The 22619-nt window shown below is 52.1% G+C and overlaps 1 protein-coding gene across 17 annotated transcripts in view; it reads left to right on the forward strand.

Annotated features, from left to right (window-relative positions):
- GLCE (glucuronic acid epimerase) overlaps positions 1-22619 on the forward strand; it is a 36112-nt gene that overhangs the window by 4618 nt on the left and 8875 nt on the right. For 4 of the 17 annotated variants that reach the window (XM_040706687.2, XM_040706688.2, XM_003641864.6 and 1 more), the window contains exon 2: positions 21894-22453. In XM_040706687.2, coding sequence (XP_040562621.2) covers positions 21894-22453 — 560 coding nt within the window. Of the gene's footprint in view, positions 1-208; positions 6103-6181; positions 6553-7605; positions 7707-17931; positions 18121-20263; positions 20289-21893; positions 22454-22619 lie in introns of those variants that run through there. The other 13 variants (XM_040706689.2, XM_046899183.1, XM_040706695.2 and 10 more) reach the window with 11 other exon arrangements.

Genomic DNA, 22619 nt, shown 5'->3' on the forward strand with positions numbered 1-22619 from the left:
GGGAAGATCCATGGGCTGCTTGGGAGCAGAACCCTCTGTCTCTGTGGGCACTGCGGGGCTCCTTTGGTGCCCGGGGCTCTTAGCAGCAATCCCAACCAAGGAAGCACAGCCACAGAAAGTGCCGAAAATACCCCTCCCCCATCTTGTGAGGTTTTGTGCCTCTCAGTAATGAAGGCATAATGAGCAGTGCTGTGGTTGTTCTGCAGATGATGGTGAGGAAGGATGAGACATCTGTGGGAGGACGGGGAGGATGGCATCACTTGTGTGGTCACGATGTTTTTGAAGTCTGTTTTTAAATTGGGTTGCACACCTCTGTTCTTCTCTATTTCCATGGCTCCTTTGGAGTGTGGGTTCTGTTTTTTTTTTTCCTCCTTGAATTCTCTCTGCAGCTGCCATACAGGAGGTGAATTTAGACACAATCTTGATGAAACTTCGAGCCCAGAACGGAGGTGTTTGAGCTGCCAGCATGACAGCCAAGCTCCTCCACCTGTTGGTGGTCCCTGGCTCTGTTTTTCATGCAGTCGGCGTTCTTCCAGGGGGGAAAAAAAAAACACCCAAATTTTGGAGGAAGCTGAACTGCCAATGAAGCTACTCACGTTGGGTGGGCGGCAGGAAGCACTCCATGCTCTGCCGTATGGTTGCACTGAGTTGAATCACAGAATGGCCTGGGTTGGAAAGGACCTCAAGGATCATGAATCTGCAACCCCCCACCACAGGCAGGGCCACCAACGTCCACATTTCAGACCAGCCCAGGCTGCCCAGGGCCCCATCCAACCTGGCCTTGAACACCTCCAGGGATGGACGGGGCATCCACAGCCTCTCTGGGCAGCTGTTCCAGCACCTCACCACTGTCATAGTAAAGAAACCCCAACCCCTACCAGCTTTGAGAGCAGTGATCTGCACTGCATGCTGCACGCATGGCTTGTTGTGCCTCCAGGGCATCCCTGGAGCTCTCAAGCTGGTGTGTGGGTGCAGCTCGGCCCCAGACCCATGGTTCCATCCCCAGGGCTGTGTTCTGTTCTGGTTGTGAAGGAGTGCTGGCATTGCCCTGCACACACTGTGTGGTGAGCGGTGGCACTCACGTGGCCTTGCCTTGGGCACAGCCTGAAGGCTTGGGCATTGCAAGGCATAAAAAGGGCATAAAGCTGTGGGAGAGCAACCAAAGGAGGAGATGCAGGGATGGGGGTGGGCATGGAGGTGCGTGAGGAGCAGCGGAGGTCTCCATGTCTGGTACAGAGAAGAGGAGGCTGAGGGGCAGCCCTGCAGTTCCGTCATGGCGGCCCTGCGGCCCCATCATAGGATCATAGAATTGCTCAGGTTGGAAAAGACCTTCAAGATCATCAAGTCCAACCACAACCCAACCATGCTACTCTAACTCTGACAACTCACTGCTAAATCATGTCCTGAGCACCACGTCCAGGTCGGGGATGGTGACTCAACCACCTCCACCATGGCGGCCTGCAGCTCCACCATGGCGGCCTGCAGCTCCATCATGGCGGCCTGCAGCTCCTCACAGGGGAGCAGAGGGGCAGGTTCTGATCTGGACCTGAAGGCACAGCATGGAACTGTCGGATCAGGTGGGGTTAGGGTAGACTCGGCCCCATAGGGCTGTGGGCACAGCCTGGAGCTCAGGGAGCAGTGCTCACCATTTGGGTGCTGCTGTGTGGGCCCAGGGGTTGGGCTCCGTGATCCCAGCGGGTCCCTTCCGAATTGCAGTGCTCAGGAATTCTGTCCCACACGTTGGTTGTTGCTCGCTCCCGTCCTGGCTGCCACACACGGCAAGTCCTCGGTGGCTGAAGGAAGTAGGGCAGTCATTGCTGAGCATTATGATTAATTGATAAACGCTGCCGTTGTGGAGGTGGATCTGAGCGCTCCGACTCAGGTTGCTAACAGAAACTCCTGGCAGGGCACAAAGCCCTTTGCAGGGGAGATCCAGAAGCGAGCAGAAAGGATTGTTTGTCCGTGTTAAGCTTTGCATGTCTGGAGATATACGTATATATTTTCCTTTAGTGTTAAATAGATTTAGAACAGCAAATCTTGCCTGCGTGTAATGCTTCCCAAACCCTCGCAGATGGGGAACTTTGTTTCCAAACATCAAATGCTTCAGCTGCTTAATGCGTGTTTTTAAGCACCAACAGCCCTCTCGGAGAATGTTCACATTAAGCCTGCTGAGAATTAGGCTTTTAGAGGAAACGTCTTTAATATTTTATCACCCAAGAAAAGGAGGAGTTATGGAAAACAAGGCAGCGCTTGGAGTAAAACACAGCACTGCGTTGTGGTGGGAGAGGTGCCGTGACTGGAGGTTGTGTGGCAGCGTGTGGTTGTGACACACTTCTGTGCTCTTATCTATTTGCAGCAGTGAAAGAAAGAGTCCTACCAACCTTCCCCCTTTTTACTTCACAGCTTCCCTGAGTGGGCTGTGTGGCATGCACTTCTCACCCCGAGCATTCCCTGCTGTGCACAGCCCCGGCTGTGTGTGCGTGGCTGGAGCCAGGTCTGAGCTCAGCTCTCGCTGTGACTGCTGTTTAAAATGAGCTCTGTAACACAGGTGGTGAGATGATTCCTGCTCCAAAATGACCGTTGGCCATTGAAACTTTTTCTTTTCTGTTCCCACAAGCAACTACAATCAAAACTGGTCCTACTGGTTCCAGCCCTGCCGTTCAATTTCCGTGGGAGTGAATGGAGGAGGCTGTCTGGCTGAGTGAGATATGGCTGGTGATACACTGTGTTTTAATACCTGAGGAACTATTAACAAGTTCCCTGGCTAATCAGCAGTGAATTCAAGCTCTGAGTCTGTTTGTACTGATGATGAAGAAACAATCATTTAAGCTTTCTTTGCAAAATGTTGCTGGATAAAACATGCCTGAGGCGGTGCTTGGCTTGACCTCTGCCATTGCTTCCTTCCTCTTGTAGCAGCTGATGTGTCTGCCGGTAGGGCACCTCACTCCATCAGCATTTCCCAAAGGGGAAAGGTTCCTTGGAGTCTGCGTGGGGTTTCTTATTCTCTGGTTTTTGCTTTAAAGGTGTGAGACTGTAGGGAGGGCTCAGAATGGGCATTACTGGGGCTGGGAGAGAGCCTGAAGGCAGACCTTTGTGTGCTGATAACCTGCGGTTTTGCTCACTGACTGTGTAGTATTTTCTGAATTCTGCAGCCTGTGTTGGCTTTTCCTAAGTTGTGTGGGGTTTGTGGGTGTCAAGAGCTACAGGGCAAGTCAGCTGAGTGCATGCTGAGGTGACCTGTCATACAGCAGTGCATGCAACCGAGGCCTCTGTTGTGAGGACATCACTCTGCTCAGTCAAGCTGCCGCATTTAGCAGGCTGCAGTGTGCTGTGTGGTGAGCACACTGTGTTACAACCATCTGCGGGCTGCGTGTTGAACCCTGCTGTCTCCAGGACGCTGCTGCCCTGCTGGCTCTGAGGTTCTCTCCCTGCATCTGAGTGCCCTCTGCTGGAGCTCCCTTCTCTTCCCCGGGATGAAGTTCTGGCTGCTGATTGCAGCGGTCCCGGATGGCGTTTGATGCAAGTTCTGCATTCCCTGGTGCTTGTCACCCCTCGCTATCTGGGTATGGTTTAGTCTGCTGTTTGTGATCGTTTCTCTTGGGATGCGCTTTAAAAAGGCTGCTTCTGCTGTTTTGCACGCACAGCTTCCTGCCTGGGTGGGTGCAAGGCTCTGTGTGCAGCCCTGGGAGCACAAGAGCGGGATGCAATGCATCCAGCATTGCTGTGGGGCCAAAAGCTGACACTGTTGTGAGTGGGGGTTCTCCTGTTTGTGAAGCTGAAGTCATTTCTGCTGGGCTTCTGTACCCACACGCGGGCGGGTCTGTCTGTTTCTCCTGCTCCCAGGGAACCTGCCTCCAGAATCACTCCATCTGACCCCATTTCTTGTGACCCTATCGAGAGCTGCCGTGTAGAACGAGGTTGCCCTGAAACAGGCACTTTTTCTGCTTGCTCTGAATAGCAGCTTTGCATTGCACCGCAGCCGGGAGGAGCAAACACTGTGGGGCTGAACGCAGGCGATGCCAGCACCCGGAGGTGGGTGTGCACGGAGGGGCTGTGCAGCTGCTCGGCGTGGGTGCAAGCGGGTGGCTGCGAGCCAGGCTGCCTCCTCCTATAGAACCCCCAAATCCTCTGTCAGCAGGAAGCAAGCTGGGGAAAGCAGAACCACTGGCACTTAAAATGGGCAGAAATCAGAATGGAAACCGGCTGCTGAAATGCGTATTGATTTGTGTGGCATTAGCGTGGCTTTGTTGCGTGTGGGTTCAGACAACGCGGAGTTCCACGCCTGCTTTCAGTGTTTGAATATTAATGCCATCCTTACACTGAGGGGTTAATCGGATGCTATCGCTTCAGCCACCTCGTTTCAATTGAGAAGTGCTCTTAATAAACAGCAACCATCAGCGTGAGGTTCTGCACACCGAGAGCAGCCTGGGCACCCCAGCAATCCCCAGTCCTGGGCAGCATCCCTGAGCCGTGGGACTCAGCATCACATCTTGGCTCAGATGGGAAACGAGGAAATGCAGCTGGGGGAAGTAATTGCACGCCGGGTCTGTAGGCGTGGTGCAGCGTCAGGAATGCACGACAGCTGGAAATGGAGCGGGATCTTTTTTTCTCGTGGTGATCTCGGGCTCTGCAGGCAGCTCAGAGCTCTGTTCTGTAGGACACGGGAGGAAAATAGGGACTCTTAGTGCTGTGTTCATAGGAGCAGGATGAGCTCCTATCGTTCTACCAAGAGGAATCCAAAACTTTGTTTTGCAGCTGAAAGCAGGTTTAGGAGAACAAACTATATCCCTATCAGCAGGGGTCTCCCAGGTCCCTGTGTGTGCGCCCTTGCTGGTTATTAATGCCAAAGTCAGGCACTGGTAGGTGTGTGTTGCATGCATGCTGCGTTCAGCTTCATCCTTCCCTTTGGTGCTCGGGGAAGGAGCATGCAGCCAGCTGTCACTTGTGCCCATTCTGCTCCTCCTGTCCCCGGGTCCTCATTTGCTGTGGTCCCAATGGAGCTGGCTGTGCCCAGAGCTCAGTCCCTGTGCCGGATGCACCGCAGGGATTTCTCTGTGCTGGAGCTGTGCCCTCCTCCTGCTGCGTGTGAGTGCTGCCAGGCTCGCCTTGCCTTCCTGCCAGGGGGACTGGGTGCTGCACCTGCTTGGCTGCTCCTTTAGGCGCTCTCTTGGGTGCATTTCCAGGCTCTGCAGCTGCTCTTCCCACAAGGCAGGGGCGGATGGGAGCGGGGCTTGGCTGGGGCCACGCTCCAGGCTGCTGGGGATGCTTCCTGCTGGTCCTTGGGGGCTCAGCCCAACCCTGGGCACAGCGCAGGGATGGGCTCTGCCCCACGTTCTGTGCAGTGGGGTTGTTGTGGGGTTTTAGCAGTGTTTTAGGGTGGAGTTGTTGATGCATAGATACGGGAATACTTCTGCTGTGCTCGAAGGGAAATAGCAGGCGTGCCCCAATCCAAACTGCCTCTGTGTCATCTCAGTTAGGCACATCGTATACTTTGATTTCTTTTAAAGGCAAAGATACAGAATCGTAGAATCCTGAGAGCTGGGAGGGACCTCTGAGGGCCATCTGGTCTGACTTCCTTGATGTATGGGGGTGTGCCCTTATATATGGGCAGACTCTTCCAAATGGGTATGGATTGGGCAGAGCTTAACCTGGGCAGTGCTGGAGCCCATTGTGCTTGAGGGGTGTCTGTGGGACAGCCCCAAATCCGTGCCCGAGGGGTTCAGGAGGAGGAATCCGCAGGTGTGGAAAGATACTGGGATGAGAGGTGGGCAGGGATTGAGGAAGGTGTGAAGGAACAGCCCCAGGAGGCCCCGTGGGCAGCCAACCCCTGTTTCTACCCTGGCTGTTGTTCCCATGGGGTGAGAGCGCAAGGACTGGGAGATGCCTTTTGAAGACAACGCTCTGAAGGATTGACTAATAAGAGTGTGTCTCTTGGGGCAGGCGAGCAAAGCTCCCCGCTGGATGCAGCATGGAAACACTGCACGGTGTTTAAAAATAGATGTTCTGTGCAGAGTGGGTCTCCTCTTCTGGAACCTGGCTGTAAGGAGAAGGCGTGCGGGGCTCTGTTGGTCGGGCTTTGCTTTTGTTTGCCTCCATTTCGAAGTAAGTGCCAAGAAAATGAGTGTTTTGTTGCGAAGATGTTTTCAAGGCCGTGTGTTTATATTTTATTCTTTTTTTTAAGAGGATCGTGGAAGACGAGCTGACGATTTAATGGGGCGTGATGGGCTAATACAAGCGTCTGCGTGGCTGCATTTAATCCATTAAAGGAGAGAAAAGGAACAGTGGTTATCAGCATTCACAAGGCAAGGCTTGGGCTTAGTGCATGCAAAGCCTTGGAGGGAGACCGGAGGAGCGCTCCCACTGCTGCAGAAAGCTTCTGACAGGCGCAGCATCGCTGCAAGTACGGCTGTGATTGTGAGAGCTGCCTTTGTTCGTTCCTTGGAGCCTCCAGTGAGGGATGGTGGGCACACATCGGCGTGGATGCTGAAATCCGCCTCCCCGAGCCGATGTGGGAGCAGAACGCGTGGAGGTGATGGTTGTTTTTTAATCCAGGTGTGTACCGGATAGCTTTTCTGATCAGGAGGAACAGACTTCGGGTTCCTGGGTGAGCCTCCTCTTGTGGAATGGGGTTTCCTCTTGGCAGAGGGTAGTCCTTGTAAAGCAGCACTGCTTTGAGGCTGACTCCAACAGAGGAGTTCTTGTTCAATTTGGGGCTGAGGATGGGAGGGGGGGGGAAGCTAATAATGATGTAATTCAACACACCATCACCAAGTTGAGGAAGGGCAGAGACCATTGAAGCGCCGCTTTAGGAGTTAATTACACGGTGTTTCCAGGCTGTGTGGTGTGCCCTGATTCCTGCTTAATCCTCCTGTATTTAGGATGCTGGGTTCGTGACGTCCCGTTGCTATTTTAAGAAAGTTTTGGCCACGTTACGAAATGCCATCCAAAACCTTCCAGCCTCGGCGGCACCGTGCCTGGCTGGGAAATATGCAAAAGGAATAAAGGAGATGGAAAAACCCGCAGGAATCTTTTGGGCCCGGTGTGTGTGCCATAAACAAAGTGCCGTGGTGGAGTTGGGTTCGTTACGAGCTCCCTTAATGATTCTGGAGCCCCCGCTGCCGCTCGGATGCAGCCAGCTGTGATGCCTTTCAAGGTTAGGCTCAGACTTGAGCTTTATTAGCTGTTCGGTTTACGTTCTTCCACTTGTGCTGTTTCTCAAGTGAAAGCAGATAACGGTTCGGCTCAACCCGAGGTCCTTCAGTACGGGCTTTAGCTTGGAACTGTGCAGGAGTGCGTAATGAGGGCGCTGCGTTAGGCAGATGTTGGGATTTGCTCTCCGATTGGGGAGGGTTGCAGGAGGGGGAGCAGATCGGGTCCTGCGCTGCTGCCTGGAGGAAGTGCCAGTTCTGCTCTTGATCCTTCAGTGATTCCACGTGTCGGGAGCTGAGCCTTGAGATTCCGAGCAGGCAGGGCTGAGTAAGAGGATTTCTGCGGATAGAGGGAGGAATTCAGCTCAGTGGCTGCCGCGCATCCTGAAGCGCACCGATTTTTTTCTTTCCCTTTCTTTTTTTTTTTTATCTCCCCCCCTCCACATCTCCCCTGTAGGAAATCAGAGAAGGAAATCACTTCAAATCACCAACCGCTCAATTGTGGAAGTCGAAAATACCCGAGCTGTGTTAGAACTTGGAGAATTCCCTTTGCTTAAGGTAAGCAAGGAGCCGACCCGCGCTCCTATGGGTGCGTGCATCCGCTGGCACAGGGCCGGGCAGCGATGTGCTGGCACTGTGCTGCCAATGAAAACACCCCCCTGTGCAGCTGCAGGAGGCACAAGCTGTGCTGGCTGTGGGCGCTCAGCCCGCCCCGAGCTGCTGCTGTGCTGCTGCGGGGCGCTGGGGCACCTCTGCAGCTTCTCTCCTCTCCGTCTGGATGGTGAGTGGGTCTGGGACCTTGTGTGGGACGCAGGGGTGTGGAGGGCTCCGAACCCTTCGGGGCAGCCCTGGGTGCAGGTTGGTGCTGGGAGGGGAACCGTAGGCAGCCCTGGTGCTGTTGCCATGGGATCCATCAATGACTGAGTGCCGGAGTGCGTAAATACCGCTGGAAATGATTGAGGGGAGGGAAGGAGGTGTGTGAGAGCAGGGCTGCGTGCTGCCAGCCTGGCTGCTTGCTTTATGTGAGAAATATGCTAATTACCTGCTTTGGTGCGTTGTGCAATTAGCCACGCTGCAAGCATGAGCTCTGAGTACAGGAGAGCGGGTTTTAACCTGTTGGGCCGACCTGGGTGTTTGGGATGCCGTACAAAACGCCGACGTGAAGCTGAAGCTTGGCTTTCCCTGGCTTTCCAGAAGAAGTTTCTCCTCGGGTTGAGTTTTAGTGATTATTTGTTCATTTATTTGGACTATTTGTTTGTTTATTTGGATAACGCGTTCACTTATTTGGACCGTTTCTTCACCAGTAATGCTACATCTCACTGCGCGCGACCACAGGAGACCCAATTCAAAAGAAGCAAACTGGGGCTGGGAAACCTTTGTGGGATTTCCCCCCATGTCACAGCCAAGAGATAAAAGCTCCTTTGCAGCTGAGAAGCGATTTCAAAGCTTTTGCAGCGATTAAAGGAAACTTGAGGCTTCTGCCCGGTAATTAATCCACGCTGCTGCCTGCCAGTGCTGGTGAGTCGTGTGTTGCAGCCCTTGCTGGTGGCTTGGATGGAGCACGGTGTGTGAGCACCCAGCCTGGGAGCTGTCAGCTCGCATTATGCAGCGCGATGCTCCGGCTTCAAATCCTCCTCTTGCTCTTAAACGAGCAGAAAAGAGCGTTTAGCAATGCAAATCCTCAGGCTGGAGCAGCAAATGAATTTTTAACTGGGCAGACAAACTCGTTGGGAAGCAAAGGTGGTGTTTGCACCAAGCATCCATTTTGTGCCGTGGCAGCAGGCCTGCTTGCTGCTGGGTCCCTCGTGGAGTTTTCTGTTGGTTGCTTGCAATGTTTGTTCTCCCATGTGTGAGCCTGTGCTGCAAGTCTGCCCTGGAATCATCTGACTTGTCAAACTCATCACTTTCCCAGCCCTTCTCCAGCTTCACTGATTGCAGAGCGTGCTTTTTATTAACATCCAGGCTATAGAACTGGGAGAGCGTGCTCATGTTTAGGAAGGGAATAAAGTTTTGCTGCCAGCTTTTAAATCTGTATCCTCCTAAATGCGCTCAGCAATCTGCTGATGTGAGCATCACAGGGTTTTTATATTTAAAAGTGAATTCTTCTTTTCTTTCAGGATGAAAGCAGTTGAAGATGTGAATGGTGAGGGATGGGTGAAATTAAGCAGCAGAAGCACTGATGGCAATCTGCAAAGCTTTAATGTGTTAATGTAGCTGGGCATTATGCATATTTAGCAGGAGCTTGGTTTGAATCCTGGGGAAGGAGCAGAAGTATTCTGACTCTTGTCGTGATGCTGCTCTCCTGTAAGTGATGGCTGGGATGGAGCAGTGCTTTGAAGGAGATGCTGACAGTTATTTTGCTGCTGCTCAAGCTGCAGCAGCTATAATTGCCCCCAGGTTTGGTATTGGTTTAAAAAAAACAATACTGGGAGGGTGGGTTAAAGAATGACGTTTGTAAGATCTGCCAGCTTCACGTTGGCCTTATTTTGCCTTTGTGAATTATTCAGTTATTCGAGGCTGCTGTAGTGCTGTGTTTAATATGTTTTAAATGACATTGAATCCGTTCATGTGACGGAGGAGAAGGGCTGGGTGGACTAATAATTAATCCGCGGGGGGAAGAGCCAAGAGGAGCTGTTGCTGTGGATGGAGCAGCTTGTTTGGTGTGAGCAGGCAGGGAGCTGCAGCTGGCCCTTAGATCACAGAGGAGATCTGGGTTTTATGGCTTATTTCTGCCTTGTCTTAATTAAGACCTCAGCTAATTCTTAACAAGCAGCACGCGGACAAGTTCTTATTGCAGAAGGTTCTCCTTAAGACAGGCCTGAATGGGACATCCTGAGAGCATCCTGGTGCTGCTGAGCCCAGTTCGGCTTAGCTGATGGAGTGAGAGTTGGCTGCAGGTTGTTCATTGCCTCTTCTATCAATTCCTATGCTGGAAATAGAAGCTGCAGCTTTCCCTTTTCCTCCTTACTGTGTAAGCATGGTGGTGGATGGCTTCTGACTGTGTGTTAAACCACTCAGTAGGAGGCCAGGGTACGGTACTGGTGGGTAAGTGATGCTGGACTGCAAATCCAAAAGCACGAGGAGCTCAGCAGGTGTCTGCAGCTCAAACAGGGCCAGACAGAGCCTTAGACTGTCCCACAGCTGTTAGAGCCCACAGACTATCAGCCTCAAAGTCAGCACAGACAAGAAAGTGGTGACCATTTGCTGCCTGGAAAAGTGCTCCTGCACTTTGCAACTGCAAATCTGACTCAGTGTTCCTCCTGCGTTGGCAGAGTGCATCTGAGCAACGCCGAACAGTGCAGGTTGGCTGCCCCAGCAGCACGCTGAAGGCTGGAAAACGTCGTGTGCTCCTCTGTGGGTGTCTTGGAGGTCTGTAAGCCCATCTTGATGTCAAGGCTTAGCATTAATGGAGCAAAAGGAGTTCCTAAGAACAGCACAAGGGAGAAGAATGGATGCCTTCACCTGGGTGTCCCTGGTGGTGGGGAGAAGGGAGGGCATCCATTTGTCTTCCTCCTGGCCAGGCACACATGAGACCCTCCAGGAGCAGCAGCCTGCCTTCCTGGCACTGGAAGACGTATCTTTGACACGAGGTACCTTAGCAATTTGTTTCATTATGAGGCTTCCATTAGTGCCAGCTAATTACATGGGCCACGTTGGGTTTGAGCTGCAATTACATTGACCAATGGACAACAATCAGCTTTAATACACGTCTCCCATGTGTAGGAGATGCTTCATTGCTTGCTGTTTTTTGACTAAGGTGTTGCTGCTTTCCTAATTGGGTTTCCCCTGTCTTCTGCAAGCACCTCCGTGCAGTCCACGGCCACTCCAGCAGGAGGGTGCAGCCTCTCACCTCCTCATGCACTGACTATGGAGTCAGCACTCTCTGGCAGCTTTGCTAATGGCATCTTGCTCACAAGCAAACACTCTCCACTGATGCTAAATGCTCACGGCGCTCCTATGCATATGTACGTATGCATAGAATATTGAATGCTTCTAATTTAGCTTAAGATGTTTACTTGGAGAATACCTTTTATTTGAATGGTTAGCAAAGCCATTTGCTCACAATGAATGGTGCCCTCCTGTCTACAGGGTGCTCTGCAGTGCATGCTGCTGGATGTGTCCAGTGTAAAAAGTATCATCAGCAAAACTATTGTTGGTGCTAATTGCTAACTGGCTGGCTGTGTGTTTGCAGAAATTTTTGGCCATGCTGTCGCTGGCTGCTCGTTAGAAAAGCACTTGTGAAAGGATGATGCTGGCAGCGCTGTGTTTGTGAATGGCAGACCTGGGATTAATAGCACCGACGTTTTAAAGCAGATACAACGCGGCCATAAATCCACTGCGAGCACTGAGCGCATGCAAAGCAGGCGTTGTAAAGTTCCAGATGATGCTTGGAAGTGTTTTGCTAATAAACCATTTTTATAGTGGTGTGATGAGGTGAGTCTGTGGGGTGGTCCTCATCTGAGCAGCTCCTTTGCCTGCAGCGATGCTTTGTGGTCAGGGTGAGCAGTGATGTATGGCGTCGCTGTCAGTCCCAGCACGTCTTCCTTAATTTATTTTCATTAGATGAATGCCCTTATTGTGGGACAGATGTAACCCATCTATAAAGCAATCCCTGTGTTTGTACACGGGTGGATGCAGCGCTCCTCCCTTCGTAGCTCTGCATCTCTGGTGTATGGTGCCATGGGTGGAACCAGGGCCGACTGCTGCTCCGTGCACTGGCTGTCCCAGCTCAGCACGCTGCTCAGTGAGGCTTCAAGGCCAGCTCAGGATGCTTCTGTGCTGCCCCTGGCCTTCCTCGTGTTGCACCTGAACTATGAAGGCATCCGTGATTACCCAATAAGTGAACCCACTGAGTTTTGTTTTTTTTTTGGTAAAAGCTCCATCCAAATCTCAAAGCACAGCTGCCCATCTGTAGAACAGCTCAGGGCTTCCAGCCTTGGGATGCCCCCTGGCACCGAGCCCTGCAGCTGTGCTGGTGTGGGATGCAGCGCTGGTTGGGCACGGAGCCACGAGTTGACCCGAGGCATGAGAATATTCTGCTCCTGGTTTAAAAACTGAAAGCATATTTATGCTCATGTAGGATCTGATGGAATGCATGTGTGGAACAGAGTGGGAGGAGAGGTGGGCACAGCTCCTTGGGTGACCACGGCTTACTCTGTTCTGTTCAGCTGCAGCGCTTGTTTGGAACTTGTGCTTTTGCTTGTGCAAGTGGATGAGAGTCACGCAGAGCCAAGGGAGAACATCCTCTGCGTGGGCTGCATTGCTGCCCCAGGGTCCCGGACAGCACTTCTTGCCATTGGAAAACACGTGTTTTTGGAAAAAGCAAGCATCAGTTGAGTCATATCCAATTTGCTGCAAGTCATACTCAAAAGGTCAAGTGTGCTGGTGTGTAGCTAAGCATCGGAGTGTCCTTGGGATTGAGTTCACGTTCAGAAAGGCTTTTGGTTTCTGTGGTCTTTTTGCTTGTAAATAGGATTTCTGCACACGTTGATTGTTTTGGAGATGCTTTGTAATGAAGGAGTTCTGAATTAAATTGGGCTCTGAAAGCTCTGAGTTCGCTTTGCTTCTCCCCAGAATAGCAAACTTGATTGCATCCTTCCTGTTTGTTCCTTCGTACTCTGAAATCTTTGCGTTGCTGCCACGAGCCCAATAGCTGCCTACCTTTGTGGGGGAGGAGGAATTGGGCTTGTTGACGTTTCACAGCAATTTACTTAAAATAGGGGGGAAAAAACCCCAACTCCTACTTCTGCAAAGCAGAAGCTGCTTTGGAAAAAGTGGGTAAACAGCAAAAGAATTTATTCTAGCAAGAGGAATGAATGTGCAAAGTGGTGTTGAGAGTGCTTTTCTCCTTGTGCCGTGTGTGCCAACACAGATCTGTCCATTCCTTGGCACAGGGGGGATGCTGATGTGAGCTGGGTTGGCTGTGGGCTGGCACGGCCAGAGCTCGTGTGGACAGCAGTGCTTCCCTGGACCTGAGGCTCCTGCAGAGCCCAAATGGGGCTGAAGAGGCAAAGATGGGGAAGGCAGAGGGGTTTGTTCTGCAGCACAGCCTTCAAACCCACTGCGTGCCCAGGGAGAGGAAGCAGTGCTGAGTGCTGCGGTGCTCCCACGCTTCCATCCCAGTCTGTGGTGTTGGTTTGGTGGTGCTGCCCCTGCAGGGAGCAGCTCCAGTTGTCTCTGAGCCTGAGCAGGAGAGCAGAGAGGTTCTGTCATCCAGAGCAGTAAGGTTGGGTTGCAGCTTTCTGTTATGTGAGTTTGAAGGAGTTTGGGAGAAAGGCCGAGCGTCCTGTTAAAGGATGTGAGTTTGGTGTGTTACAGCAGGAACAGCTGCCAATGTCTGTTCTGTGAAGTGGGGCAGAAGGTCTGCGGGTGGCTCCTCTGGGTTAGCACTGACTTCAAACCTGCTTCTGGAGCAGAATGCTGCGTCTTCATAAAGCCTATCCTCAGTGGGATGTAAGGAATTGTGGTCAGGATGTCTTCAGTCCCCTGGTTGGTTCCAAAGGTTATGCAGCAAGAACCATGATGTCCAGTTGGGATATCTGTGTAACTTGTGGTTTCTGGGGTTTAAGAACCACGTTTCTGGCTGTAACTCAGCTGGTCCAGTACTCACTACTGCACAGAGTGATGCTGTGATGGGAAGGTGGGATTCTGAGTGCAGGCACAGAGCTGCCCCTCTGCCTGAACTTCAGCACAAGCCTCTCCTGCACGTGCAAGTTGCACAGCCTTTGTTCCTGTCCACGTGGGTTGGCTTCATCCCTTCCTGCAGCTGTGTGCCACAGCCCCGTGTGATGGGATGGGCACAGCTGCCTGTCCCTGTGCTGGGTGCTTGGGGGGGGGGGGTCTGCAGGTCACTGTGGGAGAGCACAATCCCAGAGGGACTCGGGCTGTCCCTGCCCTCTAAGGAGAAGGCAGCAGGAAGGAGCAAAGTCACGGCCCCGTAGGCTGGGTTGGAATGAAACCAACCAGCAAATGAGGTAAAATGGCCCATCCCCAAAGAAACAAAACCGACCAGTTGTCCACGCTGAACTGGAATCTCAGAACTCAGCATAGCACAGCAGCAGGCAGTGATGCTGCACCTCTCCCCATGCAGCGACTGTGGCACTCCCGGAGCTGCTCCTCCCGAGGAGAGGTGTCCTCTGGAAGTGCTTTATCTCCTCCCAGCAGTGGTTCTGACCTTTCCCTTCTGTGTGTGTGTGTGTGTGTGTGGTGGCTGTTTAACAGCAATCACCTTCACTATTAAATAATGCAAATAAACCACAGTGCAGGATGACTCGCAGCTGGAGCCGTTTGCATCGAGCGCCTTTCAGCTCGCTTTTATATCCTTTCTAATTTTACTCTGCCCTCCTTTCTCATCAGCTCTTCTAAGGAGCTGAAGTAGAAAGGATTAGGGGGGAAAAAAAATAGTAACTAAAAGGATATCTCTCTCTTATGCCTTATTACATGCTATCTGCATTCGTGAGCTGCATTCCGGAAACCTGAACTGAAGTTACTGTGGTGCAGTATATAGAAACTGGAGCTGCCTTTGCTGTGAGCTTCAATGAAAGCAGCATCTGTGTGTTAGCTTGGGCTCCCTGTACCAGAGCTGAGCTGCCTTGTCAGCTCCGAATAGGAAAAAACCTGGGCTGGGGTTAATGGCAGTTTGAATGCAAGCTCTGGGACAGGTCGAGTAGGGGGGTTCAGAGCTATGGGCTGGAGACCTGTGCCTGCTCCTGCGGGACAGCGTGGGAGCACTGGGGAGGTACTGGGAAAGCAGTTGCAGCCTGAGCTTCAGAAGCTTCCTGGGAACATCACTTTATTCAAGTTTTGCAGTGCTTATTGTTGTGTAGGCCGTTTCCTTTGGAAGCAGTTCATTTTGCTGCAGCTGCCATCGGTAGCTCTGCTCAAGCAACCGTCTGTGCGCAGGGCTGGCATTTGCCATGCAATAAAAACAGGGCACTTTTAGCCAGTTTCTGTGACTTCAGACATGTTTTAGTTATCTGCTGTAAAGCACTGTGCTCCATAACCTCTGCTTTTTGCATGGGGAAAGCAGCAGTGATGTACCTTTGAAATACGTGGGAGTGCGAATATGAGTGCTTCGTGCTGATAGCAAACGGTGCAGCAAAGCAGCAGGTTTGGAGTTTGCAGGAGCCTGAGTTCCAAGGAGAGCTCTTTGGAGTGGTGCACGGGGATGCTGCATGCAGGCAGGCATGCCAAATCCTTGCCAGATGTCTGAGCTGTCGTTTGGAGCACTCTCTGTGCTGAATTCTTGTAGGCATTGTCATGAGCTGGCAGCAGAAGTGCCTGCATGTCTCTGCTCCGTGGCTCTGTTGTTTGTGCAGTGCTGCTGGGAAAGAAAGCATGGGTCCCTGCAGTCCTTCCAACTGGGGTGTCCCTGTCCCAAAAAGGTGTTGTGTGGGACGGCTGGAGCTGCAGAATGTACTGCTGATGTTTGTGGAATTGTGTGACAACGTTCCAACGCTTCTGATAAGCCAGGAGCAGCACTGGGCCGATGTGAAATGATGGTGAGAACTCTTTTGATCCTAATTTGTGTGGTTTTTTCCATTGATTTGCACTGAGGTTGCATCACTGACAGAAGCAGCAGCGATGTTCTCCTGCAGCGGCCACTCTTGGGGGCTGTCAGAGAGTCAGATGGTTTTGGTGTTGCCCTCACTTCTCAAAAGCAAGGAGAGCAAAGCTTTGTGTTTTAGTTCCCTCCTCGTGGGTTTGCAATAGAGACAGGTAAATGCATAAGGGGTCCGTGTGGCTTCCCACCCAGCTCATTACAGCTGACACCAGGCTGAGCTCCTGGCAGGGAGTTCCCCTTGCATCAGGTGTGCGTGCTCCTGTCCCTGCTGCTGGGACATCCCTGCGTTCAGCTCAGATTGTGGCTGGATGTCATCTGCTTGTGCTGTAACTGTGCTCTCCTTCCTTTTCATTATGGTTTGGCTGCTCCGTGACTCTGCCTTGACACTTCCCCACCATGGAGATGGAGGTCCTCGTGGCTGACTGCAGGCTTCCATCAGCAAAGCAGTCTGAGGATGTGAATTAGCACGGTGCTGCTCGGAAACCCTGCGTGTTCTTCATACTTCAACACTTCTTTGTAGCAATTCTGCATTGCAGAGCTCACGTGAGGGTGTTGGGACACGATGTGCTGTGAGAATCACAGCTGCTAACTGCTCTGTCTCGCACCGACTCCACCAGTCACTTAAAATAACTTCTGCACAAAGATCCCTGTTGTGCTCAGATGCTGATCTGCTGGGAAAGGCCGACTACTGGTGCATGGGCATGGTGTGGGCAGGACGTGTGAGCATGCAGTGCACAGCTTGACACCAGGGCTGGGGCATCCCACCCATCCATGCACCAGGCAGCACTGCCCCTCGCTGCACTTTACAGGTGTAAAGAGAGGACCTCACCTGCGTGTTTTGGTGTTGGATCCCACATTCCTTCCAAGGCCTGAATGCAGGGACTGATGAAACAGTTCTATCTTTGGTAATCCATGTGGTAACAGCACAATACTTGATAGTTTAGAAAGAGGCATTGCAATGCCTCCATGAGCAGCAGCCAGATCTTGGAGTTGTTGTCTATGCCGTTAGTGAGGGGTTTAATAGCTTAATCCATCTGGAAAGCAGGGAGATTGATTGGGCTGTACGATGAATGGGCTGATGGTTACCGCAGCAGTCCCTCCGAACCACGCACCCAGCAAGGCAGTGTGGCACACAGCAGGCACTGAGCTGGGGTTCTTAGCAGTGCTCTATGGCACGTCTGCTGGGAGAGCAAAGGCACCTTGGTAGCACTCCAGAGGGTGAGTGCTGTTTCAGGTGCAGGGGACCGGCCAGGCCAATGCATGCAGGGCAGTTGTGCAAAGAAATGCCCCTGAGTGCATTGCTGGCAGTGCAGGTGGGTGCCTCCCTGCCATCCTCAGGGCTGGTTTGCTTCCTTGGTGTGCACTTCAGATTGCAGTTATACTTCGGAGCTGCAGATGATTTTCTTTTTCAATTAGCACAGGTTGATAAACGCCCTCCAAAGCATGCGGTGTGTGCAGGGGTTGAGAAGGAAGAGCTGTGTTTGCTGATGATGAGAAACATAAACAGATTTGGATGCACTGGGATCGTGCTGTGGATTTTTGTGCCAACAGCACCCCCAAAAAACACAACCAAAAGCTCACTGCCACCACCGCTGACAAACAGAGCCCTGCAATGAGTGCACCTGATGCTGAAATGAGATGCAAATCTCAGTTTCTACCGAAGGATCGCTTGGGTGTCTGTAGGTGCTGTGCCTTTTTGAAGCACTGCAGCACAGCCCTTGGCATTCCTCCTAGTGCTTCGTGTGTGTGGGTATGAATGAAGCTCTGTAAGGCTCTGGGTGCACTGGGAAGCTGCGGGGTGGACTTGTGGCTGCAGTTTCTGTACGTTAGGTCTTTCCTGCCCAGCAATCCACCGAGGATTATACAGCAGATCTGTGCTGAAGAGCCAATGGAGGGGCAGAGCTGTCAGAAGTTGGAGCCTTTCACCAATATCCCACTTTGAGACAGCAGAGGGCTTTGGCAAAGGGTCAGAAGTTTTGATAGCACAGCTTTCCGCAGCTCCTAAAAACAAGTCCTGAGCTCTTTATTATTTTTGGTTATGTAACACCAGCATTTCATTGCAGGAAATGGGGGGGAAAGCAGGCTGAGCCTCGTGCACGGCCGGGTGCACCTTCAGGTCAGGGCACGTACTGAAGTTCTGCTCTCTCTCCTTCAAACATCGGGTTGAACGTGTGAACAGAACTGCCAATCTGAGACGTTCTTTCTCTCTGTTCTCGGCAGCTCGGTGTGGCACACGGGCTTCAAAGTCAGGCGGTGCCTTATCGCAGTGCAGCAGGAACCCCACTCCTCGCTGGGAGCAGCGCTGCGTGTCCCAGAGCTCTGCAGCTCGGTCCCTTCTGATCCTTGTTTGAGCACGGAGAATTTCCATGGGAGTGCCCTAAACTGCTGCCAGCGCCATGGGTTGGGGAAGTAAGTCGCCTTGGGGTTTGTTTTTCTGAGTCTTCCTCGGCTCCTGTGGGGCTGGGCTGTCAGCTCAAGGCTCGCTGGTCCTGTTTGTTAAGTGCTGTCTGTACAGCATGAGCAGAAATAGAAGTGAGGGCTGTGTGCCTGCCTGCCCTTGGCTCACCCAGCCTTCCCGTAGGAGCTTTGTGCAGGAGGAGGAATTGTGCTGTGCAACGCGGGGCAGTGGGAAGGAGGCCTTCCTGCTGGAAATCAGAAGTCATTTTCTCTCTCTTTGGAAAATAAGACGGGTGCACGGAGCGCGTGGCTGTCCGTGTGCTCGTGCAGAGCAGGTTAAAGCCATTTCTGCTCGCTGTGTGGGCCATGCAGACAAGCAGAGGTGCTTTGGGGTGGGATAAAGTGCAAGACCTCTTAAAGCAGCTTGTATTCCATAGGGCCGATTGCTTGGGAAAAGCCCAGCAACAGAAACCGAGCAGGCAACGTGGGGGGGTGTCTGCTTTCCAGGGAAGCACAGCTTCTTTGCTCTGTGTTTTGTGGGGGCTCATTGCCAGCAGCCTGCAATGCCCGGGGGCTTTGGCACCCCCGTCTCTTACCAGGGATTAAACAAAATGGTCCCTTCAATAAATCCAGGGCTTCCCGCAGAAACTCTGTTTTATCATTATTGTGCCAGGAATTATCATTCTGGTTTAGGTGCCATTCTTCTCTTTGCATTTCCTTTCTTCTTCTGGGGTGGCTCAGCCCAGCACAGGGGCCGTCCTGTTTGGTGGATGTGTGGGGCTCTGTGCAGAGCAGTGATGATAGAGGAAAGGCATCTGAGCTCCCGGGCTGGAAATCTGGCTCTGGTGTCTTGGGATTTTCCAAAAGAAAGAGTCCTCGTCGTGTTTTCAACCCTAAAACTCTCCAGGAAGGAATGAAATGCCAGTGGTGAGAGAAGGGTTCAAGGAGAGGCTCTGATGTTTGGCTGTAGATTTGGTTGAAGGCCTTTGCTGGATGCAGGCTCTGCATGCACAAACAGCACTGCAGGAAGTCAGAAGTGCCCCATGGCTGTGTGCATGGCAGTGTCACAGTGATCTCCTCTCACTGCGTGGGGGAGATGCGGGGGGACGGGGTGCCATAGCATCTGCTGTAATGTAGCCCTGTCAGATGAAAGAAACAGGGATGATTTATGGAAAGAACTGTATTGTAATGATTGCTGGGAAACAGCAGTTTGGGCTTCAGCAAAAATCCTCGTTTGAAGAGATTCTGTGCAGTTGTGCAGATGAGAGGGCTGTACCTTCAGTGGGGCTGCTTCAGAAGTCTTGCAGCCAGCAAGTTGCTCTCATGGAGAGCAGTGCACAGGAGCTGCATGTGCTTTCTCAGGCGCACAGCTGGGGATGCTGATGGTGCATTTGCAGTGTGGGGTGCTGAAGTTTGTCCTTCCTGCAGGCAGAAGTCACAAAGCCATAGCAAAATCCAGTTGGTTTGCTTGTTTAACCTGGTGGTTCTTGATGTCAAAAGTAGTTTTCAGAGGGATTTGAGCAGTTCCAGGTGGTGTTGGTCCCGTGTGTGCTCTGCGGAGCTGCTGGAGCCAAAGGAGGAATGCAGTGCAGGAATGAAGGGAATTTTTACCAGGCTTCTGTGTTGGAGGATTTGTGCTCTGAAACCCACGTTGTGGATGCCCCATCCCTGCAGGCATTCAAGGCCAGGCTGGATGTGGCTCTGGGCAGCCTGGTCTGCTGGTTGGTGACCCTGCACATAGCAGGGCATTGGAATGAGATGAGCATTGTGGTCCTTTTCAACCCAGGCCATTCTGTGATTCCTATATCACTGATAGAGGAATATCAGGGATAGGGATCAGCTTGGCTGATAAGCAGCCTTTGCCATCAGGTTGGGCTCTGAGGCATTCCCACCTTCATACCAGCAAACAGGAGAAAACAACTCCCCCCCTCGTACTTTAAAATGCTTTCCCATCCTGTGATCATCAAATCCTTTAAGTATTGTATGATGAAATGCTTTTCATAAGAGCACTGAGGGAATAGGCCCATTTAACACAGCCCCTCTACAGCTTTGCATTACCTCTTTCTCCCATGGAAATTCTGAGTTCTTTCTTCCACAGCTGGATAAAGAAATCCATCTCTCCATGGACCGCACAGTCAGCCTTTCTCCTGCACTGGCAGCTCTGGATGTTTCAGTGCCTGGTGAGATTTCGTGCAGTGAAAACTCCCCTTCTCTTCCCCAGTCCTCTTCAGTTCATCTATAGCTCATAGAGGCTCAGTATCACTGCAGCTCATGCTGTGCTGGAGCTGAGCATCAGCACCTCCCATTTGGGGTCCCAAAAGCTGCTGCGTGCCCCATCCCTCTGCCTTTCTGTGGTTGGGGATTTGCACGTGTGCCTTCAGAGCAGAACCAAGCTGAGCTGAAAGGGCTTTGAGGCAGCATGGCCAGGGACTGTGCACAGCTGGGGGATAACACATGGGGCTGTTTGAAAACAGTCATGCACGTGGGGTAATGGGTGTGGGAAAAGCATGGCGGCGATGTTCCCCATCCCTCTGCCCGTCCCCTGCTAATCCAGATGGGTTAATTAACGTTGGGTTTTATAGGTAGGAGTCAGAAATGTTATTCGCTCTTTAGAAGTGAATTATCCCCGTGTGTAAAAAAGAGCAGAACGTGTTTGTTGAGGTCATCCCAAAAGCATCATCGCTGAAAACCATCTGCTGATGCAGAAAATTGGATTTATTCTCATGCTAGAGTTTCCATAAAAATACAATTAGATATCAATTTCTGCTCTCTAAAAGCTCGCAGCAAACCAGGCTTTTGGCAAATAGGGCACTTCTCTTTTCAAGTCCGGTTTTAACTGACCAGATGGTGCTTACGGTGTAGGAGCATAAGGCTGGTGGGAGATAATTGATTGTTTCCATTTGAAAATAATAATAATTAAAAAAAAGAGAAGGCTATTTCAGCTGTGTGAAGTGCTGCCAGGCTCCAGGCTTTGGCTGTGGGGCTATTCCTCTCGTTGCTCTGAGCATGGTGGTGGTTTTCCCATCTGAACGGTGATGGTTTGCAGTGATGCCCTGGTGGGTGTTCAGCCTCTCATTGATGGTGAGAGCGCGGGATGGCACAGTCTTGGATGTACAATGCAATGTGGGGGACAAGAGGAAAGCCTCCTGCCCCTGGAGACTTTAAAGGCAAGGCTGGATCAGGCCCTGGGCAGCCTGATGTAGCTGTAGTGTCTATGTGCGTTGCAGGGAGTTGGACTGGATGGCCTTCAGAGGTCCATTCCAACCCCAAGGATCCTATGGTTCTGAGTGGCTGAGTGATGCCTGCAGAGAGGGGTCTGGGGGTGAACTCAACGGGGAGGGGGTTGGGAAAGGTTCTGCACCTAATGGTGGTGTGTACGACCCTGAGTTGCTGGAGCTCAGGGAGCATTGGGGCACTGCTCTTGGTTTAGCTGAGTTTACCTTGGTTTAACCCGTAGATTGCCCTTGGACTTGGCATTCCTCATGGGTCCATTCCAGCACAGGGTATTCTGTGATTGTTTTAATTTGATCAAGCATTGGAAAGTACTGCTTAGGGCAGTGCTGCAGTCCCCATCCCTGGCAATATTTAGGAGCCACAGCACCAAGGGATGGGCGATTGGACTCAGGCTGTCCAATTACGCATCAAGCTCAGAAAGAAAAAGACCCCAATTACCCATCAAACAAGCAAACGAAAGCAAGGAATCCAATGGTTGGACTTGAGGACCTCGAAGGTCTTTCCCAACCGCTCAGCAGCGCTCCCTGAACACCTCTCCCTTTGTTTTGCAGGTATGGTGTGAATATGCGTTGCTTGGCAGCTCGGGTCAACTACAAGACTCTGATCATCATCTGCGCTCTCTTCACGCTGGTGACGGTGCTGCTGTGGAACAGATGCTCCTCGGATGGCTCCGGCCCATTCCCCCGCAGCCCGGCTGGCCCCGAGCGCCGCGCGGCCGCCGCCAGCAACGGCCCCGCACGGGATGTGGGCAAGCAGAGCGAGGAAGCATCGCCCCAAGAGCAGCAGAAGGCTCCTCCCGTCGTGGGAGGCTTCAACAAAGCCCCGGGGCTGAAGTATGAGGAGATAGACTGTCTGATCAACGACGAGCACACCATCAAAGGGAGGAGGGAAGGCAGCGAGGTCTTCCTGCCGTTCAGCTGGGTAGAGAAATACTTTGAGGTTTATGGGAAAATTGCTCAGTACGATGGTTATGACAGGTTTGAATTCTCTCATAGCTACTCCAAAGTATACACACAGAGAGCACCTTACCACCCGGATGGGGTCTTTATGTCCTTCGAGGGCTACAACGTAGAGGTTCGAGACAGAGTGAAGTGCATAAGTGGTGTTGAAGGTTTGTGCTCCACGTTTTCCTTTTCAGTTGAAATGCTTCTTGAAATTTGCTGTTGTCGTTTGAGATGCAGAGCGCTCCCAATGTTGTCACAGCAGCGTGGATCAAAATGCACTGGGGATGGGGAAACACGGTGCAGTCTGCAGCATCGCACCGACTTCTGCTGCCC

This window comes from Gallus gallus, chromosome 10 (assembly GCF_016699485.2).
Source record: "Gallus gallus isolate bGalGal1 chromosome 10, bGalGal1.mat.broiler.GRCg7b, whole genome shotgun sequence".
NCBI classification, from domain to species: domain Eukaryota; kingdom Metazoa; phylum Chordata; class Aves; order Galliformes; family Phasianidae; genus Gallus; species Gallus gallus.